The sequence below is a fragment of the Moschus berezovskii genome, chromosome 1 (assembly GCF_049115385.1).
Source record: "Moschus berezovskii isolate FMDL1 chromosome 1, NW_MosBer_1.0, whole genome shotgun sequence".
Lineage (NCBI taxonomy): Eukaryota > Metazoa > Chordata > Mammalia > Artiodactyla > Moschidae > Moschus > Moschus berezovskii.
Window position 1 is genome coordinate 34217222 of NC_142460.1, and position 16775 is coordinate 34233996.

Below are 16775 nucleotides of genomic sequence, written 5' to 3' on the forward strand. Positions count from 1 at the left end.
ATAATACAATTTGATTTTATTTTCAAATTCATTTTTTAAGACAATTTCAGTTTTCTGTGATTTTGTGATACAGTTGAGCTGGATGTATGCATGTGTGCAATTGTGCATATAAAGTATGGATAAAGTTTAGAAACAAAGAGCTATATTTTTATGCCAAAGCTGTGCTGACATAAAAAAAAGATACTGAACCAATCTCTCCCCTACTCTCTGTCTTCCCATTTGCAAATATACAACACATGTATCAACAGACCTATCAACTCAGACCTTTAAGAAGTCAAATATATGAAGAATCATGGCCTTTATTAGAGGTTCATATGATTTGATATGATTTCTAGATGTATTATTATAACTGCTTCTATTTTTATTAATTGAAATAATGATTTACGTAAGTCATGCTATTCTCAAGACAACTTTTATAATGCATTTTATGTCCAAAATACATATTTAATCCAGTTTTGAATTATTAAAGTATAATCATGAAAGAAAACAATTTTAAAATATATTAAAACACAATTTGGCACTAAATGAATATTTTAAAGCTTTATATATGAAGTCCTTTACACATGGAAATTAATATTATGAATCTAAATAGCAACAGAATGTGTTCATTTGTGAGTTTTACATATTGAATAAAATTTTGTTGCATAAGTAGGACCATATAATTTCCTAGGCATTATGATATATGATATTTCTAAATAAAATGATTCAATTATAACATATACATTTATTCTAATATTACTATTTAAAGGGAAATATTAAAATTTATTTAAAAGCTATCATGCATATATTATATTTTCTAAGTTACCTTCAAAATAAATAATCTAGTTTGTTTGACAGTCAAGATTAGTAACTGGAAAGTAATAAAATTCATAGTGCTTAATATGTAAAATGTGCTTATTAACACTTTTCCAATCATTATAAGTCCAATGATAATATACAATTTTATTTCTAGAGAACTGATATTTTAACTATGAAATTACTCACTATATTATATAACTAACTGAAGAATGAAATAAGCTATCTGAAAATATTTGTAGAATTACATACCTGTACATGTGAAGAATTTAGATTCACCCACACTAAGCTCTACTTTGCTAAGTGAAATTGTCACTTGAAGAAGAGCTGAAAGAAAATATTTGAGTAAAATTAATTTTGCTTTTAAACATGAATGCTAAAATATTAACACATCATGTCTATATCACATGATCTAAACAGCAATTATCCTCTTATGCTTTTATTACTTGTAAAGAGAAATGAAAGTTTTACAAAATACAGTCTAACAAATTATATCCATTATATCAATATGCACTTTACAACCAGGGCAAATAAAAGATGTATTCAAGCTCTGTTGAAATTTTGAGAAAATTTATACTCAGAAAACTGTTTCATATTCACAGGCTAGGGCTTATGTGTGCTACCAGATTGGGCAACAGCTACAGTAAATTTTTGCTCAAAATTTGGAAACTTGCTTAAAAAGAGTACACCCTACACTGCTATTACAATAATTAAAACTTTAAGCTAAGTACTCTTTGACTAACTACTAAAATATTTCCATGAAAGAAGACAAACTTGGGAGAATGGCATTGAAACATATATATTATCATATGTGAAACAAATCGCCAGTCTAGGTTCAATGCATGATACAGGATTCTTGGGGCTGGTGCACTGGGATGAACCAGAGGGATGGGAGGGGGAGGGAGGTGGGAGGGAGGTTCAAGATGGGGAACACATGTACACCCGGGGCAGATTCATGTCAATGTATGGCAAAACCAATACAATAATCTAAAGTAATTGGCCTCCAATTAAAATAAATTAATAAAAAAAGGCAACCATGTGGAAGAGAGGAGTACTACATAAAGCGAGGGGAATAAACTTTTACCTTTTTTTCTTTTCACAAAATAAATTAATTAATCGAAGTAACCAGAGCAATGGCAATAAATAGAGAAGATATTCAAAAAGTTTACTGTCAGATTTGGAATAAAACAGCTGAATATTCTAACATCAGAAGATAATTAAAATTATGCTTTAACATAAATTAAAATATTTTATATTTCTAATAATATGGTACACAAGACAGTGTGACCATGCCCTAAAACACTGTTCCACCATCCTTTGCTCCCAGAAATGCATAGCTAACCTTTTCAGAAAAACAACTGACTCCGAAAAGACCCTGATGCTGGGAAACACTGAAAGATTGAAGGTAGGAGGAGAAGGGGATGACAGAGGATGAGATGGTTGGTTGGCATCACTGACTTGATGGACATGAGTTTGAACAAGCTCCAGTGGTTGGTGATGGACAGGAAGCCTGGTGTGCTGCAGTCCATGGGGTCCCAAAGAGTCAGACATGACTGAGCTACTGAAATGGTACTTCAAGGCAAAAAAGAAATAATGAAGAAAAATCTGAAAATCAGAGTAAAAGCCTACACTGGGAATTTGTGGATCATAGTAACTGAAACGTTCCGGCTGTGACGGACTGCACAGAAGCGCAGCGGAGAGGAGCTATCCCAAGCCCAAGGTCAGGGGCGGCGATCGAGAGCTCCAGGCTGCAATGGCGCAGGAGTGGCGGAGAGGAGCTACCCCACGCCCGAGGTCAGGGGCGGCGGCCAAGAGGAGCGACCCAGTGTCCAAGAGTAGGGGCTGCCTGGGCACAGTAGGGCTGAGAGGAGCTACTCCACCTTCAAGGTCAGGAGGGGTGACCTCATCCAAGGTAAGGAACAGCTGTGCTTTGCTGCAGCAGATATGAAGGATAACCCACGTCCAAGGTAAGAGAAAGAAACCCAAGTGGGACGGTAGGTGTTGTGAGAGGGTATCAGAGGGCAGACACACTGAAACCATAATCACAGAAAAGTAGCCAATCTGATCACAAGGACCACAGCCTTGTCTAACTAAATGAAACTAAGCCATGCCATGTGGGGCCACCCAAGATGGACAGATCATGGTGGAGATGTCTGACAGAATGTGATCCACTTGAGAAGGGAATGGCAAACCACTTCAGTATACTTGCCTTGAGTACCCCATGAACAACAGTATCAAAGGGCAAAATGATAGGATACTGAAAGAGAACTCCCCAGGTCAGTAGGTGCCCACTATGCTATAGGAGATCAGTGGAGAAATAACTTTAGAAAGAATGAAGGGAAGGAGCCAAAGAAAAAGCAATCCTGTTGTGGATGGGACTGGTGATAGAAGCAAGGTCCAATGCTGTAAAGGGCAATATTGCATAGGAATCTGGAATGTTAGGTCCATGAATCAAGGCAAATTGGAAGTTGGCAAACAAGAGATGGCAAGAGTGAATATCGACATTCTAGGAATCAGTGAACTAAAATGGACTGGAAAGGGTGAATTTAACTCAGATGAACATTATATCTACTACTGTGAGCAGGAATCCCTTAGAAGAAATGGAGTAGCCATCATGGTCAACAAAAGAGTCCGAAATGCAGTACTTGGATGCAATCTCAAAAATGACAGAATGATCTCTGTTCATTATCCAAGGTGAACTATTCAATATCATGGTGATCCAAGCCTATGTGCCAACCAGTAACGTTGAAGAAGCTGAAGTTGAACGGTTCTGTGAAGACCTACAAGACCTTTTAGAACTAACACCCAAAAAAGATGTCCTTTTCATTATAGGGGACTGGAATGCAAAAGTAGGAAGTCAAGAAACACCTGGAGTAACAGGCAAATTTGGCATGGAGTACAGAATGAAGCAGGGCAAAGGCTAATAGAATTTCGCCAAGAGAACACACTGGTCATAGAAAACACCCTCTTCCAACAACACAAGAGAAGACTCTACACGTGGACATCACCAGATGGTCAGCACCGAAATCAGATTGATTATATTCTTTGCACCCAAAGATGGAGAAGCACTATACACTCAGCAAAAACAAGACCAAGTACTGACTATGGCTGAGATGATGAACTCCTTATGTCAAATTCAGACTTAAATTGAAAAAGTAGGGAAAATCCCTAGACCATTCAGGTATGTCCTAAATCAAACCCCTTATGATTATACAGCGCAAGTGAGAAATAGATTTAAGGGACTAGATCTGATAGATAGAGTGCCTGATGAACTATGGACGGAGGTTTGTGACACTGTACAGAAGGCAGGGATCAAGACCATCCCCATGGAAAAGAAATACAAAAAAGCAAAATGGCTGTTTGAGGAGGCCTTACAAATAGCTGTGAGAAGAAGAGAAGCGAAAAGCAAAGGAGAAAAGGAAAGATATAAGCATCTGAATGCAGAGTTCCAAAGAATAGCAAGGAGAGATAAGAAAGACTTCGTTAGCTATCAATAGAAAGAAATAGAGGAAAACAATAGAAAGGGAAAGACTAGAGATCTCTTCAAGAAACTTAGAGATACCAAGGGAACATTTCATGCAAAGATGGGCTCGATAAAGGACAGAAATGGTATGGACCTAACGGAAGCAGAAGATATTAAGAAGAGGTGGCAAGAATACACAGAAGAACTGAACAAAAAAGATCTTCATGACCAAGATAATCACGATGGTGTGAATGAGCCAGACATCTTGGAATGTGAAGTCAAGTGGGCCTTAGAGAGCATCACTACGAACAAAGCTAGTGGAGGTGATGGAATTCCAGTTGAGCTATTTCAAATCCTGAAAGATGATGCTGTGAAAGTGCTGCACTCAATATGCCAGCAAATTTGGAAAACTCAGCAGTGGCCACGGGACTGGAAAAGATCGGTTTTCATTCCAGGCAATGCCAAAGAATGCTAAACTACTGCACAATTGCACTAATCTCACACGCTAGTAATGCTCAAACTTCTCCAAGCCAGGCTTCAGCAATACGTGAACCGTGAAATTCCAGATGTTCAAGTTGGTTTTAGAAAAGGCAGAGGAACCAGAGATCAAATTGCCAACATCTGCTGGATCACGGAAAAAACAAGAGCATTCCATAAAAACATCTATTTCTTCTTTATTGACTATGCCAAACTCTTTGACTATGTGGATCACAATATACTGGGGAAAATTCTAAAAGAGAAGAGAATACCAGACCACCTGACCTGCCTCTTGAGACACCTATATGCAGGTCAGGAAGCAACAGTTAGAACTGGTCATGGAACAACAGACAGGTTCCAAATAGGAAAATGAGTACATCAAGGCTGTATATTGTCACCCTGCTTATTTAACTTATATGCAGTGTACATCATGAGAAACCCTGGGCTATAAGAAGCACAAGCTGGAATCAAGATTCCTGGTAGAATTATCAATAACCTCAGATATGAAGATGACACCATCCTTATGACAGAAAGTGAAGAGGAACTAAAACGCCTCTTGTTGAAAGTGAAATAGGAGTGAAAAAGTTGGATTAAAGCTCAACATTGAAAAAACTAAGATCACGGCATCTGGTCCCATCACTTCATGGCAAATAGATGGGGAAACAGTGGAAACTGTGTCAGACTTTCTTTTGAGGGGCTCCAAAATCACTGCAGTTGGTGACTGCAGCCATGAAATTAAAAGATGCTTACTCCTTGGAAGGAAAGTTATGACCAACCTAGACAGCATATTAAAAGCAGAGAGATTATTTTGCCAACAAAGGTCCATCTATCAAGGCTATGGTTTTTCCAGTGGTCATGCATGGATATGAGAGTTGGACTGTGAAGAAAGCTGAGCACCGAAGAATTGATGCTTTTGAACTGTGGTGTTGGAGAAACTCTTGAGAGTCCCTTGGACTGCAAGGAGATCCAACCAGTCCATCCTAAAGGAGATCAGTCCTGAATGATCATTGGAAGGACTGATGTTGTAGCTGAATCTCCAGTACTTTGGCTACCTCATGCAGAGTTGACTCATTGAAAAAGACCCTGATGCTGGGAAGGATTGCGGGCAGGAAGAAAAGGGGACGACAGAGGATGCAATGACTGGATGGCATCACCGACTCAATGTATATGAATTTGAGAACTCCCAGAGTTGGTGTTTGACAGGGAGTCCTGTCATGCTGCGATTCATGGGGTTGCAAAGAGTCAGACACGATGAGCGACTGAACTGAACTGAGTAACTGAAAGGCTCAAAGATTGCAGACAATGGATCCAAGCGTGCTGAGAAGAGGGGATGCTACAGAACATTACCAAACGCTGGACCAGAATAAGATTCACCCTTAGTGTTAAGAAGGGTATAGTATAAACTAACCCACTGCAAAAGGGAATGACAAGAATAGTTGGCTCTTCTGGCCTGTGTAAAGGAAAAATGTTTCTCCTTAAAGAGGTTAACCATGATTCTACCATATCCTAGATTTGGAATTTTGAAATTGTAAATGTATGTTCTTTGGGAAACCCCAAGCTGAAAATTAACTTACAAAGCTGTTTCACATGTAGGGCTCACAGCTACATGGCAGAAGCAAACACAAAATCCCTTCATAATTGGTCCCGACTCCACAAAATTTTCATAAGTGAACCTCTATTCAACCTTAATTCACACTATGACATTATAAAATACATGGTGAAATAAGGTACTGTGAGCACGAATTAGTTGAAATAACCTAGAGGAGAAATATAGCCATGAAATTTCAAAAAAATAAATTAGACTAAGGATGTAACTAACATACCTATGTTGACAATGTTTAAAGAAATAAAATGTGAAATCAAAAATATGAGAAAGGAAGAAAATATTTATCAATCAAAACTTGTCATCAGTTCAGTTCAGTTCAGTTCAGTCGCTCAGTCGTGTCCGACTCTCCGCGACCCCATGAATCACAGCACGCCAGGCCTCCCTGTCCATCACCAACTCCCGGAGTACACTCAAACTCATGTCCACAGAATCGGTGATGCCATCCAGCCATCTCATTCTCCGTCGTCCCCTTCTCCTCCCGCCCCCAACCTTTCCCAGCATCAGAGTCTTTTCCAGTGAGTCAACTCGTCTCATGAGGTGGCCAAAGTATTGGAGTTTCAGCTTTAGCATCAGTCCCTCCAATGAACATCCAGGATTGATCTCCTTTAGAATGGACTGGTTGGATCTCCTTGCAGTATAAGGGACTCTCAAGAGTCTTCTCCAACACCACAGTTCAAAAGCATCAATTCTTCGGCGATCAGCTTTCTTCACAATGTTATTAAAACTCTTCAAATATAGTTCCTTGTACGTCCCATACTTGATGATGAATCCTTTTTCTGGAAACCTCCCTGAGAAACAGGATGGGCTACATTGCTCTCTTCTCTCCTGTCAGTCTTGGTCCTTTTTTATTAGTAATTTCATCAACACTCAGAGAGTACTCTACTTATATGATAGAGCTCAAAATGTGTTCTAGTAAGTCTAATATTTCAGAGAGAAACATGTTAAGAAGAACAAAGAATTAGAATAGGAAGAAAATTAGAAGAACCAAGGAAGTATCTTAGTTATTCAGTCAAGTCTGACTCTTTGTAACCCTGTGAACTGTAGCTAACCAAGTTCCTCTGTCCATGGGAAATCCCAGGCAAGAATACTGGAGTGCCATTTCCTTCTTCAAGGGATCTTTTGGACCCAGTGTTCGAATGCAGGTCTCCCGAATTACAGGTGGATACTCTACAGTCTGGGCCACCAGGGAAGCCCCGAATGAAGGAACAAGAGAGTATCTATTATAAATGTTGTCAATTCTAGTGAGAATTGACAGAAGAAGACTTTTTCTTTGGAGAAGTAACTAATCCCCAATGGGGAAAATAGAATCAAACTGTAGACAAAGTCAAGGAATTTGAGATTGGACTCTTAAGATTATATTTGAAGAGATGTGTAGAGTTTGAGGAGGTCCACAATTCTGGATATGGGACTTTACAAACTGGGAAATGTTTATTCATACTTATGGATAGAAGGGACAGAGGTAGAAAAGAGGTAATATGGTTGGAAGAAAGTAGGGAATTGTCATTTTTCTCATTCACTTTTCACTACTTATACTTTCTCCTTAAAGAAATCATCTTATTTCATGACATCAATTTCCTTTTCTCTTTGGTTCTCCAGTCTATGCTTTCCCATAGTTGAATCTACAATTTCTAATTCTCAACTCACATTCAGTTGAATAGCATATTTTAATTTCAAATTCTCCATGTTCAAAATGAATATTTAACCCTTGCATCAAAAATTGCTAACTGTTTCAGTTAAGTTCAGGCACTCAGTTGTGTCCGACTCTGCAACCCCATGAATCACAGCATGCCAGGCCTCCCTGTCCATCACCAACTCCCGGGGTTCACTCAAACTCATGTCCATAGAGTCGGTGATGCCATCCAGCCATCTCATTCTCTGTCGTCCCCTTCTCCTCCTGCCCCCAATCCCTCCCAGGATCAGAGTCTTTTCCAGTGAGTCAACTCGTCGCATGATGTAGCCAAAGTATTGGAGTTTCAGCTTTAGCATCAGTCCTTCCAATGAACACCCAGGATTGATCTCCTTTAGAACGGACTGGATGGACCTCCTTGCAGTCCAAGGGACTCTCAAGAGTCTTCTCCAGCTGCTGCTGCTGCTAAGTCACTTCAGTCGTGTCCGACTCTGTGTGACCCCATAGACGGAAGCCCACCAGGCTCCCCCATCCCTGGGCTTCTCCAGCACCACAGTTCAAAAGCATCAATTCTTCGGCAATCAGCTTTCTTCACAGTCCAACACTCACATCCATACATGACCACAGGAACAACCATAGCCTTGAATAGACGGACCTTTGTTGGCAAAGTAATGTCTCTGTTTTTTAATATACTATCTAGGTTGGTCATAACTTTCCTTCCAAGGAATAGGCATCTTTTAATTTCATGGCTGTAATCAGAATCCACAGTGATTTTGGAGCCCAAAAAAATGAAGTCTGACACTGTTTCCACTGTTTCCCCATCTATTTCCCATGAAGTGATGGGACCAGATGCCATGATCTTTGTTTTCTGAATGTTGAGCTTCAAGCCAACCTTTTCATTCTCCTCTTTCACTTTCATCAAGAGGCTTTTTAGTTCCTCTTCACTTTCTGCCATAAAGGTGGTGTCATCTGCATATCTGAGGTTATTGATATTTCTCCCAGCAATCTTGATTCCAGCTTGTGCTTCTTCCAGCCCAGCGTTCCTCATGATGTACTCTGCATATAAGTTAAATAAGCAGGGTGACAATATATAAGCTTGATGTACTCCTTTTCATATTTGGAACCAGTCTGTTGTTCCATGTCCAGTTCTGACTTGCTTCCTGACCTGCATACAGGTTTCTCAAGAGGCAGGTCAGGTGGTCTGGGATTCCCATCTCTTTCAGAATGTTCCACAGTTTATTGTGATCCACACAGTCAAAGGCTTTGGCATAGTCAATGAAGCAGAAATAGATATTTTTCTGGAAATCTCTTGCTTTCTCCATGATCCAGCAGATGTTGGCAATTTGATCTCTGGTGCCTCTGCCTTTTCTAAAACCTGCTTGAACATCTGGAAGTTCACGGTTCACATATTGCTGAAGCCTGACTTGGAGAATTTTGAGCATGACTTTACTAGCGTGTGAGATGAGTGCAATTGTATGGTAGTTTGAGCATTCTTTGGCATTGCCTTTCTTTGGGATTGGAATGAAGACTGACCTTTTCCAGTCCTGTGGCCACTGCTGAGTTTTCCAAATTTGCTGGCATATTGAGTGCAGCACTTTCACAACATCATCTTTCAGGATTTGAAATAGCTCAACTGGAATTCCATCACCTCCACCAGCTTTGTTCGTAGTGATGCTTTCTAAGGCTCACTTGACTTCACATTCCAAGATGTCTGGCTCAGGTGAGTGATCATGCCATCATGATTATCTTGGTCATGAAGATCTTTTTTGTACAGTTCTTCTGTGTATTCTTACCACCTCTTCTTAATATCTTCTGCTTCCGTTAGGTCCATACCATTTCTGTCCTTTATCGAGCCCATCTTTGCATGAAATGTTCCCTGGGAATCTCTAATTTTCTTGAAGAGATCTCTTCAATTTTTGATCACCAATCAATTGTAAAGTCTTGGATATATAACCTCTCAAATATTACTTTTATGCATTCTTGTTTATTTCCAACACTGTTTCCCTAATACATGCACTCATTTATTTGTAACCTGAGATATTTCTTCTAATCTGAGCTAGTGATACATCAAATTCTGTATTTCTTTTTCTGACTTATATCTCTTCAATATTTCTTCCCATGAGAATATTTCTCAGGTTGCTGGAAGCGTACATTTGAAAAACTGTTTAATTTCACCTGCCTACTCAAAAACCTCCAAAGTGCATTTGTTTTATTCAGTTAATTGTTATTATGTACATTTTAATTGAAAGAAAACTAACTTTTCCAAGTTTATTTCCAATTGTTCCTTAATACTTTTGTAGGTGTAGACAACTACAATTAATCATCCTCCTCTTCCCCAATGACACACTTCCTCATCAATGTGCTTTTGTGCAAACTAGTTCCTTTGCCATCTCCCTTTCTCTAATCTCCACATGGCTGGCTACATTCTATCTTCAAAATAAAACTAAAATATCAATAACTTTTCAAAATATTCTTGAATAGTTCCATTTATAACATCAACAAATAAATGTCTTTGATCCAAGGCATGTTCACTAAACAAATGAAATGTATATTGTTGATAACGATATTCACTTCTTTAGTATGTGTGTTGGAGTAGACTCTTGAGAGTCACTTGGACTGCAAGGGGATCCAAAAAGTCCATCTTAAAGGAGATCAGTCCTGGGTGTTCATTGGAAGGACTGATGTTGAAGCTGAAACTCCAATACTCTGGCCACCTGATGTGAAGAGCTAACTCATTGGAAAAGACCCTGATGCCTGGAAAGATTGTGGGCAAGAGAGAAGGGGACAACAGAGGATGAGATGGTTGGATGACACCACCAACTCGATGGACATGGGTTTGGGTGGACTCCAGGAGTTGGTGATGAACAGGGAGGCCTGGCGTGCTGTGGTTCATGGGGTCATAAAGAGTTGGACACGACTGAGAGACTGAACTGAACTGAACTGAGTATGTGTGTTAATTGTTCATTTGTGTCTGACTCTTTGTGACCCCAAGGATTGTAGCCAGTCAGGCTCTTCTGTCCATGGGATTTTCCAAGGAAGAATATTGGAGTGGGTTGCCATTTCCTCCTCCAGGGGATCTTCCCAACCCAGGGATCGAACCCCTATCTCCTGTGTCTCTTAGATGCAGGCAGATTCTTTACCCACTGAGCCATCAAGGAACACTTCTCTACTAAATTTAAATGTAAATTTCTAGAAGAGAAAGCTCATCACCCTCATTTCTATTTCTCCTAAACTGATAATATATATAAATGCATGGCAGAATAATGAAGAAACACTTTACCAAGTGTTTATCATACACTGGGTAAAGAACACTGACCGTACTGACAATATAAAATTTTGGAATCACTTCACCAACTTAAATTGAGTTCAAAGATATTAGAACTTTTGAGAAATTTCTGCCAATTATTACTTAAGCAATTCCCAGTTTGAGCTTTGGAGTTCACAGAAAAGAAAAAACTTAAAAAATGCAGCCATTTTAAAAGCCAAAAACATGTAGGCATTTTAAAAGTTCTGAACAATTTTATACAGATTTGCTAATGGGTATAATAAATAATAAAGTGTAATAAATGTATTACATTTTATTAAATAAATTGTAATAAAATGAAATTAATCTTGAAATTGATTAGTTAATTTATATTAAAACACTTGGTTAATTTTCATTCCATACAAACTATCAATTCTTCCATTAATCAAGACCATATTTTTATGGACATTTCGGTGACTGGGCACATTGGCTATAAATCAGGGATTAAAAGTATATAATAAAAAGACAACACATAATTCTCTAGTTTAATACATTTCTAATACATCTCTAGTTTAATACATTTCCCAAAGGCTAGAGTTACTCTAATTGACCCCCACAGATACATTAAAACATGCGCAGATTAAGAAAAAACTTGAAGAACTAAAATTTAAGGTCATGCCTTAATCACTGCTCTAGAGATTCAACATCATTTTTGGTGACTATTCTTGACCTATGGTTACCTACCCCAGAGGAAGATACATATGGTACAAAATGACCTCCCCCAGAGTCTTTGCACCTAAATGCCAGAAGAAAATGAAATAATCTTCTAATGACAATGTTGTGTTCAGAGAAAACTGAGCAGGATTGATATATTTATATCCACCCAGTTAACTTTGCCTTTATTTCTGATATTTCAATTTAGGCACTAAAAGTAAATAAATGAGAGTGGACAGTGAAATGGGGCCTTTATGTCATTCAGAAAAAAATATATATATTAAATATTTCAAATTAAAATATCTGTTTAGGGTTGGGTGGAATTTGAGTAATAAAATGGCATTCACTGATGCTGAAAAATCCAATCTTGATATTTTACTATTCTTATGTATTTGGAATAGATGTAATATCTTTGAAGAAATTGAGAATGGTATAATTTACATAGATTGATTCACTTGATATAAGCAACATTTTTGATTAAATGATAGAATTACTTAAAAGCCAATCAATCAATCATAATTTTGTATTAAAATTGGTATTGGATAGTCAAAATGCCAGTATCTTCAAATGAGAGTCTCATTTAAAGTAAGAAAACATTTTACACTCACAGCCTGAAGAATGTTAATCTCATGATAAATATGTCTTTTTTGAACTACCCTCAAATAAAAAATGCAGTATTAGCTTAAATGTAGAACTGGGTAAACTAAAGATTATTTACCAAAATCAGTAAGTATTTATCGAATACATGCATTTTGAAAATCACTCTTTTAAGAAACTATGGTACATAAAATAATGTCATAGTTTCTAATGTCAAAGTATTTCTACTTTATTTGGTAAGGCAAAAATACTGCATAAAAAGAAGAATGATAAAACAAGATGATGTGTATCAATTATGGCCATCATGACATTTATGGTCAAGAAGGCTGCATAGAGGACAATAAAACTTGGGGGAAAAGCTGGAGTAGATATTGTAATAAAAGGACAGAAAGAGGATAGCCACTCCAAGTAAGAAATACATGTTGGTGGACTTTCCAGTTAAGGCAAAAATGTTCAAGGAATATTCAGGGAATAATTATTGTTGTTCAGTCACTAAGTTGTGTCCCACTCTTTGCAACCCCATGGACTGCAGCATACCAGACTTCCCTGTTCTTCACTATTTCCTGGAGTTTGTTCAAATTCATTTCCATTGAGTTGGAGATGCTATCCAACCATCTCATCTTCTGTTGCTTCTTTCTCCTCTTTCCCTAAATCTTTCCCAGCATCACTGTCTTTCCAAATAGTAGATCAATATAGATGAAGTTATTCTCATGTAGAATTATGGTCATATATTATACTTGGAGAAAGTTTTTACAGCACATTGGAGGATCTCAAAAGTCATGGTAAAATTTATGGACTTATATTTTTGTCATTATTTGTAAATAGAAACAAATTGGCATTTAGTAAAGATTAGTCAGAAGATAGAATAACTGACAACTGAATTTCAGGGAAAAGCACTTTAGAGTATATTACGATGCTGGGTTGGCTGTTGGCAAAGAACATAGAAAGGTAGGAAAGGATGGAACAACAAAGAAGTCAAAATAAGAATTACCTCTGGATCAACTAGAACATTATTGAAAATAGAAAAAGTAAAAAAGGTTAAGATTTTCTACTTCAGTGAAACAAGCATCAACAACATAAAAAAAAATTTCAGGAGAAGAACTAATGGAGGGGAAAATACGGCGAAATAATTTTCATCATAAATGAAAATTACTCCTCAAAATAGAACCTAGACAACATTTTAACAAAAATTAATGTATCATAACAAAGTTTAAGTTAACACTTGCAATTTAAGTAAGCATGCAGATTAAATAGCAGATATTCAAAGGAGATTTTCTTAATTTACAGAAGTAAAATATAATGAAGTCATTGGCATTTCTAAGATCCATCAAGGGACCAAGAGAGCCCGTTGCAATTTGATAAAATATTCAACAGTGACATTTAAAATGGCCAGTTTATCACCTGCAGAAATTTTAAAACTGACAATTTAATTACTCTCCCACATGCCTGACACAAAGCACTGTTGGATTCACTCAAAATTCTAATAGACAGACACAGATAACTTAAGGCACTGATTTATCTTAGTAGGATGACTTGTATCATTTTTAAAGCAAGTAATTTCTTCCCTGGGAAATAGATGGGGAAACAGTGGAAACAGTGTCAGACTTTATTTTTTGGGGCTCCAAAATCACTGCAGATGCTGATTGCAGCCAGGAAATTAAAAGACGCTTACTCCTTGGAAGGAAAGTTATGACCAACCTTGATAATATATTAAAAAGCAGAGACATTACTTTGCCAACAAAGGTCCATCTAGTCAAGGCTATAGTTTTTCCCGTGGTCATGTATGGATGTGAGAGTTGGAGTGTGAAGAAAGCTGATCGCCGAAGAATTGATGCATTTGAACTGTGGTGTTGGAGAAGACTCTTGAGAGTCCGTTGTACCGCAAGGAGATCCAACCAGTCCATTCTAAGGGAGATCGATCCTGGGTGTTCATTGGAAGGACTGATGCTAAAGCTGAAACTGTAATACTTTGGCCACCTCATGCGACGAGTTGACTCACTGGAAAAGACTCTGATGCTGGGAAAGGTTGGGGGCGGGAGGAGAAGGGGACGACAGAGAATGAGATGGCTGGATGGCATCACCGACTCTGTGGACATGAGTTTGAGTGAACTCCGGGAGTTGGTGATGGACAGGGAGGCCTGGCGTGCTGTGATTCATGGGGTTGCGGAGAGTTGGACACGACTGAGCGACTGAACTGAACTGAACTGAACTGAACTGAATTTCTTCCCCAGGCTTTCACATCAAGGGGCTTCCCTCATAGTTCAATTGGTAAAGAATCTGCTTGCAATGCAGGATACCCTGGTTTGATTCCTGAGTCGGGAAGATCCGCTGGAGAAGGAATAGGCTATCCACTCCAGTATTCTTGGGTTTCCCTTGTGGCTCAGCTGGTAAGAATCCGCCTGCAATGTGGGAAACCTGGGTTCAGTCCCTGGGTTGGGAAGATCCGCTGGAAAAGGGAAAGGCTACTCACTCCAGTATTCTGGCCTGGAGAATCCATGGACTATAGAGTCCATAGAGTAGCAAAGAGTCAGCCAAGACTGAGCGACTTTCACTTTCCACATCAAGGGAGTTAACAGAACTAAGATATCTAATAACTATAAAACCTTCAAAGAGTCTTATTCATAGAAGGATCTTTTAAATTATTGATTAAATCAAATGAATATGATTTCCTCATTTTTTCATTAAAAACATTTTTAATTTGTACCCACTTCGAGCATTATGCCTGTAACTTATTAATTATTCACTTTTTATTATTGAATTTTCATGTCAATATATTAAAGCCATCCACATATGATCTAGTTGATTCACTTAAATTGCTACAATGTTTGTGAAAACTCAGAACTTTTGGAACACTTAAAAGAGAAATATTCTATCATCAAACATTTTAGGAATTTTGATGGTTGTGAACATTTGATCAAAACTATTTTTTTAAATAAATGTTTTCACCTAAGTTTAGCAAGACAAAAGTAAACATTTTAGTGTAATTCTTTTCCATCACTGTGCTTTTTTCATATTGAGCTCGACTGTATTCAATACTCCCATATTAATTTAGAAAAATAAATATCTCAGTTGTTAGATCATGTGGGTCCTTTTAAGAGCAACTGGTCAACCTGCTTAATGATTCTTTTTCTATTGACTTCTTCCTGTTAAGCTATAGACACTACAGTTTAAATTCTAAACAAATAAATAATAAATGGAAAAAAGAAAAGAAGACAGTCAAACAATATAAAAAGAAATCCCTTCTTGTCTCTCAGATTACTATGGTATATTCTAATTTGTTTCTTTACATTAATTTTCCAAGAAAGGGAAAAAAGAAAATAAAATGAAGAAGAACACTCCAGGTCCCCATTTTTTATTCTAAGACAAGTTACTTTTAACTTTCTATTCAACTAATAAGCTTGCTATTCCTAAGTTCAACCACAGACTTCTAATTTGCAAATCCAATAACAAATTTCAGATTTCATTTTATATTTGATTTAATAAAGGATGAGATACTGCTGTGTGGTTTTTAATCTGTCCTATTCTTTGATCCCTTATCCTTGGCTCACATTACTGATTATGGTACTTCTATCTCAGTGTTCTCAGTAATTACACCGCTTTTTTACCATATAGGCCTTAAATATATGGTGTCTTAGTTATCTCTTTCTTATTTTATTTTCTTGTAATTCTGTATTCTTTCTACTGTGAGTATATTGTTTACTATATATGGAACACTGGTTTAAGTAGTGTGCCTAAAATACCTCATTTAATCCTTAAACAGTTCTATTAGGTTGATATTTCATTCCTATTATAAAGTTGAGGCAAAGGACAGTGACATGGCTTACTAAAGGTCACTCATCCAATACATATGGTGAAGTCAGATTTGAATCCAATGTCTGTGAACTTAACTACTTCCCATACCTTTCATATATTAAAAAAAAAAATGCCCAGTACAACTGAGCCTATTATAAGCCCAAACAAAAATCAGCTTCTTTTCTCCCACCATTCTGTCTTCTATATATTGATTATAGATAGAATTTGTATGTGTATGTATTATCTCCCTATTATCATTTCTAAGGTATAGAAACACATTTGCTAATAACTATTATACTTCTTTAAAAAACATATTTATTAAAGGCAGCATTTTAATCTCAGGATATGATGTCTTATCTCATACTTTACTGTAAGTTTTGCTGTTTTTATCTACTGAATCTATCTGCTGAAGACTCTCAAGGGTCTTCTCTAACACCACTGTGGTGTTGGAGAAGACCCT

The 16775-nt window shown here is 37.5% G+C and overlaps 1 protein-coding gene across 2 annotated transcripts in view; it reads right to left on the reverse strand.

The window, feature by feature from the left end:
* NCAM2 (neural cell adhesion molecule 2) overlaps positions 1-16775 on the reverse strand; it is a 579580-nt gene that overhangs the window by 248319 nt on the left and 314486 nt on the right. For both annotated transcript variants that reach the window (XM_055421878.2, XM_055421887.2), the window contains exon 2: positions 1048-1122. In XM_055421878.2, coding sequence (XP_055277853.1) covers positions 1048-1122 — 75 coding nt within the window. The remainder of the gene's footprint in view (positions 1-1047; positions 1123-16775) is intronic.